Source organism: Peromyscus maniculatus, chromosome 10 (assembly GCF_049852395.1).
Source record: "Peromyscus maniculatus bairdii isolate BWxNUB_F1_BW_parent chromosome 10, HU_Pman_BW_mat_3.1, whole genome shotgun sequence".
NCBI lineage: Eukaryota > Metazoa > Chordata > Mammalia > Rodentia > Cricetidae > Peromyscus > Peromyscus maniculatus.
In genome coordinates, this window is record NC_134861.1 from 95,551,427 (window position 1) to 95,567,023 (window position 15,597).

At 43.2% G+C, this 15,597-nt stretch overlaps 1 protein-coding gene and 1 long non-coding RNA gene across 9 annotated transcripts in view; one reads left to right on the plus strand and one right to left on the minus strand.

The window, feature by feature from the left end:
• The first annotated feature begins 273 nt into the window (after window positions 1–273).
• LOC143267670 (uncharacterized) lies at window positions 274–7,514 on the plus strand. Its single transcript, XR_013043062.1, has 3 exons — window positions 274–472; window positions 1,086–1,158; window positions 7,235–7,514. It is a non-coding gene; the product is annotated as an uncharacterized LOC143267670 (long non-coding RNA).
• Window positions 7,515–11,515: 4,001 nt separating this feature from the next.
• Mapk10 (mitogen-activated protein kinase 10) overlaps window positions 11,516–15,597 on the minus strand; it is a 288,581-nt gene continuing 284,499 nt past the window's right edge. For 5 of the 8 annotated variants that reach the window (XM_006975410.4, XM_015994305.3, XM_076546805.1 and 2 more), the window contains one exon: window positions 11,516–12,441. In XM_006975410.4, the coding sequence (XP_006975472.1) occupies window positions 12,299–12,441 (143 nt within the window). In that variant the 3' untranslated portion in view covers window positions 11,516–12,298. Of the gene's footprint in view, window positions 12,447–15,597 lie in introns of all 8 variants that reach the window. The other 3 variants (XM_076546802.1, XM_006975412.4, XM_076546801.1) reach the window with 1 other exon arrangement.

The following is a 15,597-nucleotide window of genomic DNA, read 5'->3' on the forward strand; positions in this document are numbered from 1 at the left end:
TCCATGCAGCGAAGGTCATTTTTCCAGAGAGTGAGGGACTGGGAGAATGTTTGAACAGTGCAACACACGGGCTCTGGGTCAAGTGAACCACGTTCTTACCTGGAAAGGAAACTTTGAGCTTGCTAGGCGGCCTGCTGGCCTGTCTTCTCAGAACCTCCCTTCCCTGCCTCCTCACGACTCAGGAGATTCATTGTGTATCTTTCACATCAGAGTGACCTCCAAGTTCTGTGGCTGCAATGACCGTTGCCATGGCTGCGTTGGGAGGTGGGGCCTCGTGGAGGTGATTATGTTGTCAAAGTTCAATGTCTTTTTCTCAGGACAAGGCTGGTTTTCAGCTTGGAAATGAGTTTGCTCTGGGGACACTGGGCTACTTCATGTGACAGCAGATGGTTGTAAGGTGGGCCCCTGGCTCTTGGCCCTCCCCACATGACGGTCTAATCTCAGACGTCCAGCCCCACTACGAGAAGCCTAAGTGAGCTTGCTGCTTTTGTAATTGCCTAATTCTAAACACAGTGTTCACTGCTGAAACTGGACAGAAACACCAGTGTTTGGCTGCTCTGCCTTTAGCTTTGCTTTCCTGTGGTCTGTGTTACCCAATCCCCGGCTCCACTTTCTCCATGGGATTGCCCTCCCCTGCTCAGTGGATTCCTTCTGTGGCCCCAGCTCTCATGACCTATTATCCTCACGTTCTTCCATTTTTCCCTCTAGACCTGCCCACTCTGAGTCCTGCTCTCTAAATCACAGCCCCTTCTGAGAGCCCCGCGGCTGCCCTGTCTTTCTCACAACCCGCATAGCACCAGCACCGGCCCGAGGCTAGGCGGGTGCTGCTTTCTCTCCGAGCTCTGTCAGGCTTCTGATCCTCCTCCTCTCTGATTGCCTTAGATGCTCAGCTCATGCAGCACGCATTTGTGCCCCTCTCCCCTCTCTCTGTCCATGAACTACGTTCCACCTTGACCATGTCTCAAAACCGTGAGTTCCATCGGAATTCACATCAGGCGGCCCCACCCGTGATTACACCTCGTTCATTCTTCTTGTTCCTAAACACTCCTATCCAGTATCCTGTCTAATAACCACTTCTCTTTTAGGGCAGTCCCTTAAGCCCATCACTGCGACCTCTCTTGAACATCCCTCAAAAGGGACTCCAAGCTGCTGGCCTTGGTAAGTTATTACCACTGTCCCCTGAAGTTACTGCTTCTCTAGGTGACTGGCTTGGTCTGTGGTTCCTTTTCATGAGTGCTCTGGTGTCTCATTCTCCTGCCCCTAAATTATCAATATGAGAAGAAATAAAGCAAACGAACTCTGCCTAAATGTACTTTGCTTATTCCCAACTGGCATGTAAGAAACTAAGCGTGTAGGGGAGGGGATAAAGAAATGGCTCAGTGGTTAAGAGCACGGGTTGCTCTTCCAAAGGTTCTGAGTTCAATTCCCAGTACCCACATGGGGACTCATAACCATCTATAATGTGATGGGATGCTCTCTTCTGGCATGCATGAAGACAGCATTCAAATACCTAAATAAATATAAATAAATAAATCTTTAAAATAAAAAGGAAGGCCGGGCGGTGGCGACGCACCCTGTCTCAAAAAAAACCAAAATAAATAAATAAATAAAAAGGAAGAAGAAACTAAGTGGGGAATGAACAGCAAAGGGTCCAATGCAGACCTGGTTAGCTTCTATTTATGTAACTCTGGGCCACATCTAGCAATCGGTCACCACCATTCTTGGATCCATTTTACACTTTTCTTCCATGGTTTCCATAAACTCTGCCTTTAGTCAGCATAAGAACTTTACTTCTGTCCTCGCTGAGAAAAGAATTCTGATGAAAACAAATACAAATTTCCAAGACAGCCGCCATCCAGCCTCCTCCTATGACATCACTGTCTCTGGAAGCAAATGTCCTCCTCCGCTGGTGTTCTGGACCACCAACCCTCCAGCCTGCCAAGCATCATGTACTATCCACTACAATCTCTTTTTCTTCTTGCTCTGTCAGCCTGTCCACTGGTACCGGTATTGTAGGGAATGTTTAATCCACATTACACTCTAACTTTAGTATCACTCTGCTGCTCCACATTTAGGGGAAATCTTTGCACCTGTTTATTTACTCACTTCCCGCGTTCTGTTGCATTTACTGAAGTTGCTCTCTTGCCCAGTTCTGCACAGAAGCTGTTGCCCTAAAAGTCAGCAACGACCTTTGCAAGGTCAGGTTCAGACTTCTTTACTCCGGCGCCGGTTTTCCCTGCGCCTCACTGACATTCCTGCTCTGCCCCTTGTCTCTGTATTGAAGCAGGAAGCATCCCCATCATCTTGTCTTAAACTACACTCAGTTCCTTCTTGGTTTTATGCAGAGGTGTGAATTTTGATATAACCCATTTTTGTATAATATTAGAGGGACCAGCCTTAATCTTATACATCCCAGGGACTCATGACAGAGAACTGTGAACATCGAGGACTGTTTTTGGGAAATAGAATCTCAGCACACAGAGCTCTTAGTCCAGTCATTTATACTTCCAAATCTTCTTCTTTGTCCTCCCGTACCCTGGGAGTCCCGGTATATATACACTTAGAAGCAGTAATCCCTTGGCAGTGCAAAGCCAGGCTTCCAGGGTCAAAGGGAAGGGTGATAAGAATCACATAGAGGGGCAGTAATTGTTAATTATCATTTGCAACCCAAAAGGGAAGTTACTAATGGGGAAATGAATTAACTAAAGGCTAAATTCAGGTAATATCTAAGAAGTGGGATCTTATGTGCTCAACTATAATAATCTTAAACATGATTGGTAGAAAATGTTAAGAATCTATAGGTTGCTAGGTCAATGGGAGAAAATAAAACTGCCTTCTTTTTTCCTGTGGCTCCTATCTGTCCAAGCTATCTGCCATTTTTTCTGCAGGGTGGGGGAAAGTGTGCTTGATCGCTAGGCAACCAATGTACAGCTAGATGCCTCTGGTGATAGTTAAAGGGAGATCTGGAACTAGAGGAAACATTTGGGAAGGAGGTAGTTAAGCATAATTGGCACATCCACCAGGCCTTCTCAAATGGGTAGTCTGGACACTTAAGTCTGTTCTTAGAGAGTACAGAGGTATCTCTGATAAGGTACTTTCCTCCGTCTGGGGATAGTCCTGGCCGGATGCTGCTGATGGCGATAATTACAGGGAGGCTTGAACTGAGGTTCCGGCTGTGCATAGCTGTCAGTGCAGAAGGTTATCTAAACATTCCTAGAAGTGGTTAGGTGAGGAGTTAGAGGTCTATAAAGTTAGTAAGGCTGTAAGAAAGGAGGTCCGAGCTAAATTGTGTAAAGCTATTACTTAAGGCCTACCTAACATAGCAGTGTCTCCTTGTGGAATTTACCTTAAATCAGGAGACTAGCATGTGGTGGTCTGGACTGTTATTTCTGTTAGTCCTTGAAAGTGGTTAAGGGAGATATTTGATTCCAGTGCTGAAAGGGGAGAAACAGATGGACTGGGGCGAAGGAAGCCTTTCCTGAGGCTGTTCTCCAAATACCTTGAATGTATATGTCCAAAGAGTGATCAGTCCACACTGTTAGCCCTTCTTAGGAAAAAATCAATCGGGAAAACTATGAAGGCACACATGATTTTCATAACAGAAGACAGCTGATATATAACAACAAACAACACCAAAAGCTCCTTGGAATTTGGCTTCCTCTGGAGGAATTCCTTGATCCCTTCAGATAGTGGCTTTGCCATTACCAGCTTAGTTCTTAAAATATATTCCTGCGGCCTGTAGCAACCCATAGGCTGCTCTCTCTCAGATTCCCATCTTGTTCACTATGACAGTCATCCATACCAATCATCCATTACAGCTTATGCAAAAGGAAAATTCTGGAGTCATCCCTAATCACTCATTTACATAATATCAGTCCACCAGACAATGTCAGTTCTGCTTTCACAACATATCCTTTCGGCTTATTTTAAATACATTCTACCAATATTTATATTTATCATATTGAGGATTGAACCTAAAGTCTCATCCATGGTAAGGCATGCCTCATTTTACTTGTTAACTGGAGACAGACAAGGTCTTAAGTGGCTTACCTAGCCTTATCTTAAACTTCACATCCCCCTGTCCCTGTCTCCCAAGTAAGTGAAATTATAAGTGTGCACCACAGGCCCCTGTTCACAACATTCCTAATTATATCCTGACCAAATTCTTCTTGGATATTCCACTCCTTGATCCAAACCTCATCATTTCTCTCTGGATGTTTACCACAGCCTGTGATGCTGCCTAGATTGTTTTCATGGTCTTTCTTCTCAAGAATTCTCTCAAGACCAGAAGAATTCGTGTGTGTGTGTGTGTGTGTGTGTGTGTGTGTGTGTGTGTGTTTAGACAGCATAACACCCTTGCTCAACCCTAATCCTTGTTTCCCCATATTTAGAATAAATTCCCAATATATCCCTTTGTTCAGGCTCCTGGCTTCTGCTCCAGTTTCAATGGTCATTATGTTTCTTAGCTGTCCTATTTAATCCTCAGGATTCTTGAATGTTCTTTTTCGTGGTATAAGAGCCAACTTTTTCCAGGCCTCTGCCATGGTGTTCCCCTCAGCGTGAATGTTCCACATCCACTGGTGATGTGTCTTGTTTCCTAACTTTATTCAGGCCTCTGACCAAGTGTCACCTCCTGGGCACCTTATCGCTCATGGCATCTTTTTTCAGGCCCTGCCCTTCAATCTGCCTTGTACTTCCAGAACGTAGACCTATCTTACCTCATCCCACCTCCCACGCACACTGAAGCGTAGACTGCATGAAGGCATTAGGTGCATGACCTCATCACACCGATGTGCACCTATGACAATCTTTAGAGATTTGGCGTGTTCAACAAATATTTGTGGCATAAACTGATAAATGCATGTTTATGGCCCGATGTTAACTTTTCCAGCAGAGATATTCAGGAATGCTCTGAGTTCAATCTTTAATACAAAATAAATAATTGGATTGTATCTTAAGGTATTTTAGGACTTCTGCACTTAGACTGAGCAACTCACAGAGGATTTGGCTTCAGACTGGAGTGTGACTGAAGAGCAGTTCCAGTCCCTGCTGTGACTTCGGACTCAGCGATGCCAGAGCTGAGCTTCGAGCTCAGCATCAAAAAGCCCAAGAGTTCCACGGGAACAAGTATCAAAATAATCCATAATGTAGAACAAAGAATACCCATGCTGGTTTCTTTTATGAATTGAAAATTATCCATCCCCATAATACAATAGAAAATACCCACAATTCTCTTATGCTGGTTCATTAAGTATACTTGAAATACAATTAGATAAAATGAGAACACTGAAAGAAGATTTCTTCTTTATATAATAATAATATGGGTTCATTTAGGATGCACCTCTAATTTAAACACATTGTTGTTTCAAAAGAGGATAAATGAGTAAGATATTTTGCATTGACCATTTATTTTTAGACATTGATTTATTGGCTGCATTTTTTAGGATAAGAATCGTAATACATTTGTCTTCTACCCCGAACCATTTAATAATGTGTTTGACATGGACTGATTAAATACTTTAGAATGTAGTTCAGAAATTAAACTAGAAATTCAAAGTAACCTTCTTAGAGATTAATTTATGCCAATCCCAGTCACCAATCCACTAAAGAGCTTGCAACTGCTCCCAAGTGTCTTACTTTTATAAAGGAATTGTTTAAAATCATTAGTTCCTTCAACTGTGTGAAATGCTATTTGCATTGTAAAATTTTATTTTCTGAATAATTGTTTGTAGATGATACTTTCATAAACATGGACTTTGATGTTTTTAGTAGAAAGCACATAATGTATGACCCAGTCTTCTAAGCAGACCAAAGAGGGTGTATAAGATAAAGACACTGAACACACACTTTTGAGAGGCAAACAATATGGACTATTGTTTGAACAGAAAGACTTTAAGCAGGGTGGAGTGGAAGACAGTTCCCAGAACTCCCCACTCTACTGAGTAAACTTGAATCCTCTACATTGCAGTTTGGATTTATTTAGTCTTGAATTTTACACACCAAAAACATCCCCTTTTTAAAGGAACTATTTGACAGAAGGGGGTGGGCTTGGCAGGATTGTTTGATTCTTGTTAGTTTGTTTCTTTACACTTTATGTGTTTGAGAAGTGTATATTTCTGTAGCACATTTCAGTGACTTTAGATGCTATGAAACTCCATCTGGAACTGAAAGGGAAATGTTCATGACATACAGAGGTGCCAGGCGTGAGCAGACCTGAGACAATGGGACACCCTTGTGTACACTATTTGCACAGGTCTTCTGGGCATTGCCTGTCAAAGTATTGTGTGTTGGGGAGGTAGGAGACTGCAAGGCGTAGGCTACATGTGTAAAACACAACAAAGACTGCTGAGTTAGTTGGTAGGGAAAAAATCCTTTACTTTCTTTACAATCACTTCTATTATTGAGCAAGTAGATTCATCCTTCTAGGTTGGGTTTTCCACTAGTCCTTTCAAGAAAATAATGCTCAACAGCCTTTATCTTGCCTCATAGCAAACTTTATCAAAATGAGCACATATATGGTAATGTTTTATGGTGCCTACAATGTACAAATGATTTGCCCTCTTTGGCCAACCATCATGAAGAATGAATTTGTTCTTTTTACTCTTATGGATATTTTTAGATATTTATGCTCGGTCATTTTAAATTTTTTTAAAAAGGGAAAGTAAAGAGTTGTGGTTGAAGTCAGGATAGGCAGCCAGGCATTCTTGTACAAGCTTGGAATCTGAGGCAGGGGGATTGACAGTACCAAGACCATCTGGCCTACTTAGTAAGAGACCTCCATATATCACCCCCTCAAATAAACGAAGGAAAAAGAATAAATTAAAATAATTAGAAAATCATTAGAATAAGGGTCATTGCAGAGGTAGCAAACTGCGTTTCACGTCTATTTTCCTTAAATAAGAGACAAAGTGTAATAATGGGAATGTCTACCTTTCAGCCTTCTATTAACTGAATAAATAAAATGTATTGTTCCCAGAAATATACAGGCCACTCTTCAACATTGTTCAGGCACTGCCAGGTGAACCATGACAAGTTCGGTGAACTCCACCAAGCTGTAATTCATATTCTTAAATTCAACAAGCAGTCTGAGATAATAGTGTTGACAAAATAAATCTCTCAGACAAAATTAAAATTGGGAATTTTGTTGATTAATCTGAAAAAAAACATGTAGTCCTGATCTTCTTACCAATGAGGTTTGTCCATTATTATCTTATTGGTTACTACTGAAATGTAGGCATGAAACTCGTATCTGCAGATGGAAACGGAGGCCTTTCTTGAAGAAATGAATCTCAAGCACAAACACACCACTCCACAGGGAGACCCGGGTCTAGGCTGAGAAGGAGGCCATCTCTTCCCTCTTATTTACTCTCTGGTACAATCTGGCCACACTGCAAGTCTCGTTCACCGGGGTCAGAAGGAAGTCATGAAGCCCTTTATGGCTCTGGCAGTGCATGGAACCAAAGCAGCACAAACAATAAACATTGCCAAAAGGAAAGTCTGACAGAGTCCAGGTTTCATTTGGTTTTATGAGAAGCGAAGCATACTTCCTCCAGGTTTAATAATTCATAAGACATACAAATCACAATATGTTGACTTGATTCCACCTGTGAAGAGTCAAAAGATGTCAGAGTTCCCCAAATTGTGCTCTTTTCCACAGACATATTTAAAATAAGAGGGAAAAAATGGAAACGAAAGAACACGAGAAAGATCATAGGAATGGACTGAATCATTTTGATCCATATTAGATACCACCGAGAGCACATCAAACCTGCCAGGCTACTGACAATAGGTCTCACCTCTGAGACTTGGCAAAGAAACTGGACATATGTGATTTTGGCTTCCAGATTGATAGAGAACTATATGGGCATATGTGAACATGTATATGGGCCTATGTGAACATGTGTGTGTACATGTGTGCTGTAGATACACTTCATAAACACTGATATGGGACAATTCTCTTTATCAGTTATGGATCTTGGAGTCCAATCATGCAAAATAACAAGCAGATGCCGGGGAGGTGTCACTACAAGATGGACATGGCAAGATGGACAGGTAATGGCAGATAAGGGCTGGGATATTTGTTTCTACTGGGATATACTGGCCATTGGTCCCACATGATCAAGAATTAAATAAATAGGGGTTCACATATTAAAAAATGTCTTCAACTTTGCTTTGACCAAAGAAATGAGTCAAAGTGAACTAACAAGACATGTTTGGGTGACCAAAGAAATAAAATTTATATTTTAATCACAAGGAAAATAACTGACTTGGTTATTTACATTATAAATTTTTAGTTTGTTTAGTTGTTTTGTTTTCTTTTCAAATAGACTGCCTTATCTAACAATACGTGTAGAAAAGTCGGCCTCTTGGTATTAAAATGTGGTGTATGCGTCTATGAGGGTAGGCGTGCTACAGTGGTGGGAGGGATTTCTCTTTAGACCCAAGGAATTGGGATCAAAGTTCCCCAAGAAGTCTTCTCTCCTCTCTCTGAACCATGGAGGTTAACTCTTTTAGCAAAGCCAGCTGATGCCTCTCAGACATAGATTCTTTCTTGCTACGAAAAATGGATTCTGTATAACCCGGGCTCTACAACAAATGTTAAGAGCTGTAAAATTAGATTTATTAATTTTTCCCTGACAGATGATGGAAGGACTTATGCATTTCATGCCTTCCATTTGCTCTGTGTTCCATGACCAAGTTTTTCATTTGCTGGTCTTTTGTTAGCAGGATCTTTACACAACACTTGTTCTGAAAGGGATAGTGGACTGAGAGAAGCCACACTACCCCTGAGCCATCAATTAAATAAGTTTCCTCCAACTGCTAGGACTTCGCCAAGTCCTGGTCCAGCTGTGGGACCCAGACCCATGAAGCTCTACATTAGATTCTGAAGGATGACGTACTATTTTCAGTCTTTATTGAACAAGAAACAATTGTGCTATAAGGCCAAGGTATCCCATTGGAAAAATGAGTACACTGACCCACCAAACACACCCTAAAGTAGCAAAGAAATAGGTAACATGGTAGCAATTTAATTCTTCCTGCTCAGGGGTCCACACCTGCCCTTTCTACAGAACACCAGGGAACGTAGTAAGGACCACTGCGTAACCAGTTGCCTATAAAAGTACAGATGTTCTAGTCCTAAGAATGCTCACTTTATGTTGCAATATGAACACATGTAGCTCCTTCAATTCTTCCACAAACACAGTCCAGGTCTCAGAACAGTTCCCTGCTCCCAAAGTAAGAACACCCTTGGTAGTAACAGGTGGCCACGTAAAATAAATGTTTGGTTTTTCCGCTTACATGTTTGTTTGTTTGTTTTTACTAAGAAGACCCAGGAGAGGGCTCATTGTACACTGCAGACTTTCTCAGAGTATAACCACCACCAAAGGAGAGACCCAAAGGGGGTCCTGGCTGTGAAGGGGAAACTTTCACCATGGTGATTCTCTTTGTTGTTAGTTACCTGCCATCTATCCTCTTTGATCAGCTAAAACCAATCCTTCATGAAGTCCAGAAGCCAAGCCCTCATCTCTACGTGGATGTGCTATTTAAAACCCAAGTGTTTTCTTTCCTATTTTCTTGTCCACAGGGGAATCTCTGGCCAAGGGTCCCCAGCAGGGCAATGCTATACACCAGGAGACAGACTAGTAGCACCTCCAGGCCAACCTGCAGAGGTGGGAAGGTGATCTGTGTCGTCTGCTTCCTCTACCTGGGAAACCGGTCAGCTCTCCTGCTGTTCTGCTGAGAACCCTGCCTGTCTGTTATTGCCATCTTGTGCCTAATGGAATCCCCTTCAATACTTGTTTTTTTCAAGCCATTGAACCATTGTCTGTTCTTTGCATTAATCTGGTCTGATACAGAATGGAGGGGTACAGAGATCACAGACACAAAAGCAGAGTACAGAGAAAGAGGAGAAGAGTAGGGAGATGGGTACGTTTTTAAAAGGAAAAAAAAAGATGACAGAAAGAAAAATGAGAGAACTTGTGAGAATGAGTCAGTATTTATAGAGATCGGTTTGCTTGCAGTATTAACCAAAAAGAATGGGAAAAGGAAAGACTGAGATACCTTTATTCCAGGGGATGAGCTGCAGAGGAGATCTCAAGATAGGAGATCTTGACAGGAGAAGATCAAGAGAGGAGAAGGATAGAGGAGAGCTCCCTCCCTCCCCCTCCCCCTCCTCTCCCTTTTCAGTACCACAGCTTGCAAAGAACCACGCAGTGGGAAGCCATTCCAGGATCAGCCTCACTGCAGTGTGTGGCAGGGAGGGAGGGGCTGGGCCGCTGAGGTTACTAACGACTCTATTGCTTGAAAAGAGAAGAGCTGCCCTGGTGTTGTTTTTAAGGCAGTTTGCAGAACTCTGGCATTGCTGTTTACTCTGAACACTTGAGGGTTTTCCCTTGGCCAGGCCGATCACGTTCATCCACTCATGTGTTTCACTTCTTCTTCAGGTGAAATATCACCACAGGGGTGAGCACCAAAATGGCCAGAGTGCAAATAGCTGTGGTGGATGCTTCACCCTGGGAAGGAAGAAGGGAAGCGGGGCCTGGTGCCTGTTATTGCTCAGAAGCCGCACCGGCATTGCCTTGTACATAACCAAGATGGTTCACAGTGCCTCCGTGAGTGCTCGGACAGGGTCTTCTGTGGATCTAAGCTAAATTCAGGTGATTTTTCTAAACACACTAACGTTTCATGGCTTTAAGACAAAGTCATTGCTAGTGCTAGCTAGTAGGAGCTGTGTTGGCACGGCGTTATTGCTCTCATATATCTACTGCAATACAAAAGTCAGACTATCAGCCCTTCTCAGATTACACACATCTACGAAAATAAATCAGTAAGTATGAAACATCAGTCGTATCAAGGAGTCAGGGAAACCCCCCTGAGGGACAACTCCTCTGAGGGACAATAATATCCATGAAGATGCTTATAGATGCTGTCCTGAAGATTTCTCTGTGCTTTGGGGATTCCATTTTATTCTATTCTATTCCAGAAGAGGAAATGAAAATATTGGCAGGTGATGACTCTGGGAAGCATCCCACACGTGGAAAACATGCCCTACAATCTCAAATTTGTCTAGGCAGAGCTATCTTCTCTGAAGGAGATCACATGGAGGTGATTCCAGCGTGTTTCAGGCAAGGGCTTTTACCATGGATGTGTGGACAACGGTGAGGCCTCGTCACCTTCCCCTTTCTCCAGCAGCTTTCTCTCTTGACACATCATTCAAAAGACATATTTTGACACATTTTAAAAAGACAAATGGTGTCCATTCTTTAAAACATGGATGTTGGTGTCTCCCAGTATCCAGGCAGCAATTTCCTTTCGTCCATAGTCTATACTGCAGCAAAACAGAGCACAGTCTACACTGTGCTCTAGTCCCTGCTACATATCCATTGCCAGAGAAAGCACCCTTGACCTTACTCACATAGTCCTTCTAAAGACCAAGCTATTTAAATCCTGAAAGCTATTGCTCCCTCCCTCCCCCCACACTGTACGTAAGCGTCACATATGTTCTTTCTACAAATTGGTATACAGGTGCCATTTAATCGGTTCAGATTTGGAAGCTACATCTTCAAGGGTCTGAGAGTTCACTCCCCCATATTCCCCCTTTACATATTTTCTTATCAGACATACAGCTTAATCAATTAACAAACTAAACAGCTTATATACTGGCAATATATTACAGATGGATTTATGTCAGAGTAATAGATCACATGAAATGGACCATGTGGTACCCCAGTGCATGGTGTCTTGGAAGAGCCCTGAGGACACTGACAGGAGCATCTCTACGTAGTGCTGTGTGAATACAGACACATGCGGATCTGTATCTACATCCATCTGACTAGGCCAAGAGGAGCAGGTAGATGCAAGATAGAGACACACACATGCTGGATGGGGCCACTGCACACCTTGTCATGCCATTTGAAGGGCACTAACGGGTTGCTGGTTTCGCAGCCATTTAAATTACACTTTGGGGAAAAGGCTTCTCTAATTTGTGCCTGGTTTATTTTGTGTAGTAAGCACTGTTGAAGGAGACCAAAGCAAGAGCAACTAGAAGTATACATTTCGGCTTAGCTGTAATACAGAACTTTGGAGAAGCAGGCAGAAAGATTTATCTTAATTTTAGGTTGGATCTCTCTTCTTGCTATTTTCTTGACATCGCGTGTATGTTTTTGTGCATGTGTGAGAGTGTCTTTGTGTATGCATATGTGTGTGCAAACTGTGTGTGTGTGTGCAATGTGCATGTGTGCTGTGTTCTATCACTTCATCTCCTGAAGAACGCTGGGTTTCGCAGGCAGGCGGCTAGTCACCTGCAACAACCCAGGGGTCCTGCCGAGGCTTCCAGGCTGCTGTCAGTGTCGGATGCAAGGGTCTGGTCGGTGGACATGGAGGAGATGTCGTTGACAGACGAGGATGGAGGGAGACTCTCACTGCTGTTCACTGCTGCACCTGTGCTGAGAAAATGAAAACCAACATGACTAAATCTGGAACCAGACCCATGTGAACGCTGTTCAGAGTGCAGGGCTGGGAGCAAACAGGAACGCACATCATCTTCTCTGTTCTGCAGACCTTCACAGAACTGATGCAGGAAACTGAATTTGATGGTGAAAATCAAGAAGAAATAATTCAGAATCCCTATCACATGTCACATTTATCCACAGGCTAATGGATATCAAATTTCACTCCAAATTAGGAATTACCAGGCACACTGCCCCACCCCTACGTTCCACAGTGTTGCAATGTAACAGAGCTTGCATGAAGCCAAGGCATTTGCACCCTTAATTAGGACCACTGAGACAGAAAGCCACTCATTTATGGAGAAGAGGGATGAATAAAATCCTGCCATGTAGCAGTCCGGTCATGATGTTTTTAATGAAAGGAGCAAAACAAACACAGGTGACGGTCTTAGCCCAGAAACGGGACGACAAAACCCAGTGACCTGAATTTTTAACGGCTATGAGCAAGAGATATTGAGACCAAGATTGGATAAAGTACAGGGACAAATAGTCAAACTAGTGGAAACACATGAACTGTGAACCAATAGCTGAGGATCCCCCCCATGGAACTGGACCAGGCCCTCTGGACAAGTGAAACAGTTGATTAGCTTGAACTGTTTAGGAGGCCCCCAGGCAGTGGGACTGGGACCTGTCCTTAGTGCATGAGTTGGCTTCTTGGAACCTAGGGCCTATGCTGAGACACTTTGCTCAGCTTTGGTATAGGGAGGAGGGGACTGGACCTTCCTTGACTGAATCTACCAGGCTGAGCTGAATCCCCAGGGGAGACCTTGCCTTGGAAGAGGTGGGAATGGGGGGTAGATGGGGGGAAGGTGGAGGGGGTGGGAGGAGGGAGGACAGGGGAATCAATGGCTGATATGTAAAATTAAATTAATTATAAAATAACATAATAATTTAAAAAATCACCTCATTTTCTTCTTCCTATTGAGCCAAGAAAGCGCTTCACCAATGGGGAACAAGCGCTTCTCAGAGGTGTGATTTGCGAATGGTATTCTCTTAGTATGGATTACTTTTTCTCTTGGAATTTTCCTCATACACACAGACATCAGATTTGCTCCTTCTGTTCTTGGGCTTTTGTTGTTAGTTCTGAAGGACGCTGCCTAACTTAAGACCGTGAAGATTCACTCCCACAATCTCATTTAAGACTTTTACATTTTGGTTCTTCCACTCGGCTTCTGTGACTCACTTTGAGCTCATTTCTGCACATGTTCTCAGGCAGAGGTCCATCTTTCCTCTCTTGTAGGCAAGTAGCTGCTTGTCTCAGCACCAGTCATTGAAGATGGTATTTTTTTTCCTATAAAGTTGTCATGGTACCCCAGTGAAATACTAATTGATCCTCTTTTATAGTGGAGATGTACTGCTGTACTCTCAGCTCTGTCCCACAGATCTGTAGTTGGGCTCTCGTGGAAATAACACCACGAGGCCCTAGGACTTGGGATATGTTTCTAGAGAGTGAAGTTCCCAACAGGAAGTATGATGGTGGCGAAGCAATCAAGCATAAAGAGTATCTTAGTGGACGGGGACTCCATTTGGCTTGGGCTCTATCATAACCTTCCCGAACAACATACCCAGCAACCTGCTAGCCACCTAGTAGTGGCCACTCCATAGTGATGAATAGGAGACAGAAACTGGCTAGTAGTTTAGGGCAGAAGACCCCAAACGTGAACAGGTTTTTCCCCCTTGGCTAACAGCTAAGATGTTCTTGCCTGATGCCAGAGATGTCTGAAATGTTTGAGGCAAAACGTCTTTGCTTCTGTCCTGGTCAAATGTAATGAGAGGCCTGGTTTTCCCCTTACCACTCTTACCCTAAATGAGGGCCTCTTCCTGGGAGTCATAACTAAAACTGAGAGGTACGTGGACACCTTCTGAATGGGAACTACACTGACCAGTTCATCCCTTCTCCAGGGCTCCATCCAGTAAAACTTCCGGATGAATAAAGTATCCTTGCTACTTTGCAACCTGTGTGTACCTTTATTCCATTCTAGAATAAAATACCAAGAACCTGGAAACACCTGGATCAAATCCCAGCCACTGGCAACCTGGACAGGAACAATGGGAGTGAAAGTGGCCTGACCCCAAAGACCTGAACTCTGGCTCCCGGAAAAAGACTTATCTCCAACTTTGGGTAACAGAGGCACACAGCAAAATCTCCCTCTATGCATTTCCTTGCTTTGATTAAATATTTTCTGTGAGTTGCATCATTGTTGTAGGATAGGCAGAGACAGAGAATTTCTCCTTGTTTTGGCCAAAATTCAAATAAAGTCGTGTGTATGTGTGTGTGTGTGTGTGTGTGTGTGTGTGTGTGTGTGTGTGTGTGTGTGTATGTGTGTGTGTACCTACGTACACCTTAGTGAAGGTAGGTTTTAGGCCCATTTCAATGCCTTGTGGCTAAGGGGTTCAGTAGCAGTAGTGGATTGTGATATCAACTTCATAGTCAACTTGGCAGGGTTTGGAATCCTCCAGGAGACACACCTTTGTTTAAGGATGTTTCTAGGCAGGTTTAACTGTGGAAGGTATACCTTCCCTAAATGTGGGTGGCCCCATCCCATGTCCTGGGGTCCTAGACTAAATAGAGGACACTGGCTGGGCCCCAGCCTTCATCTCTCTGTGTTTCTTGAGGGTGAATGCACTGGCCAGCTGCCTTACACTCCCACCACCATGCCTCCCCTGCTTGGCTTCCTGTTTTGATGGACTGTGTCCCCTCAAATTATGACCCAGAACAAGCCCGTCCTTATTAAATGTGCCTCTGTCAAGTGTTCTGTTTCAGCAATGAGAAAAGTATCCAATACTCTGTCTTTAGTAGTGTGGCTTTCTTGTTAGTATGCAAATCAGAACAATGTGAATTTTCCAACTGTATTCTCTCAGGATTATTTAGGTTATTTCTTATATTTTCATTTGAATTTTAAGATAACTTTCTTTAATTTCTGGGAAAAAAAACCCACTGATTTTTAACTGACTGTCCAATAAACCACCCTGGGGAACACCAACACTTCACCAATCCAAGAAAATGGAGGAGAATGGAGCATTTATTTAGGTCACCTTTAGCTTTTTCAACATTAACATTTTTCTGAGTGCAAAGTTTGCACCTCAT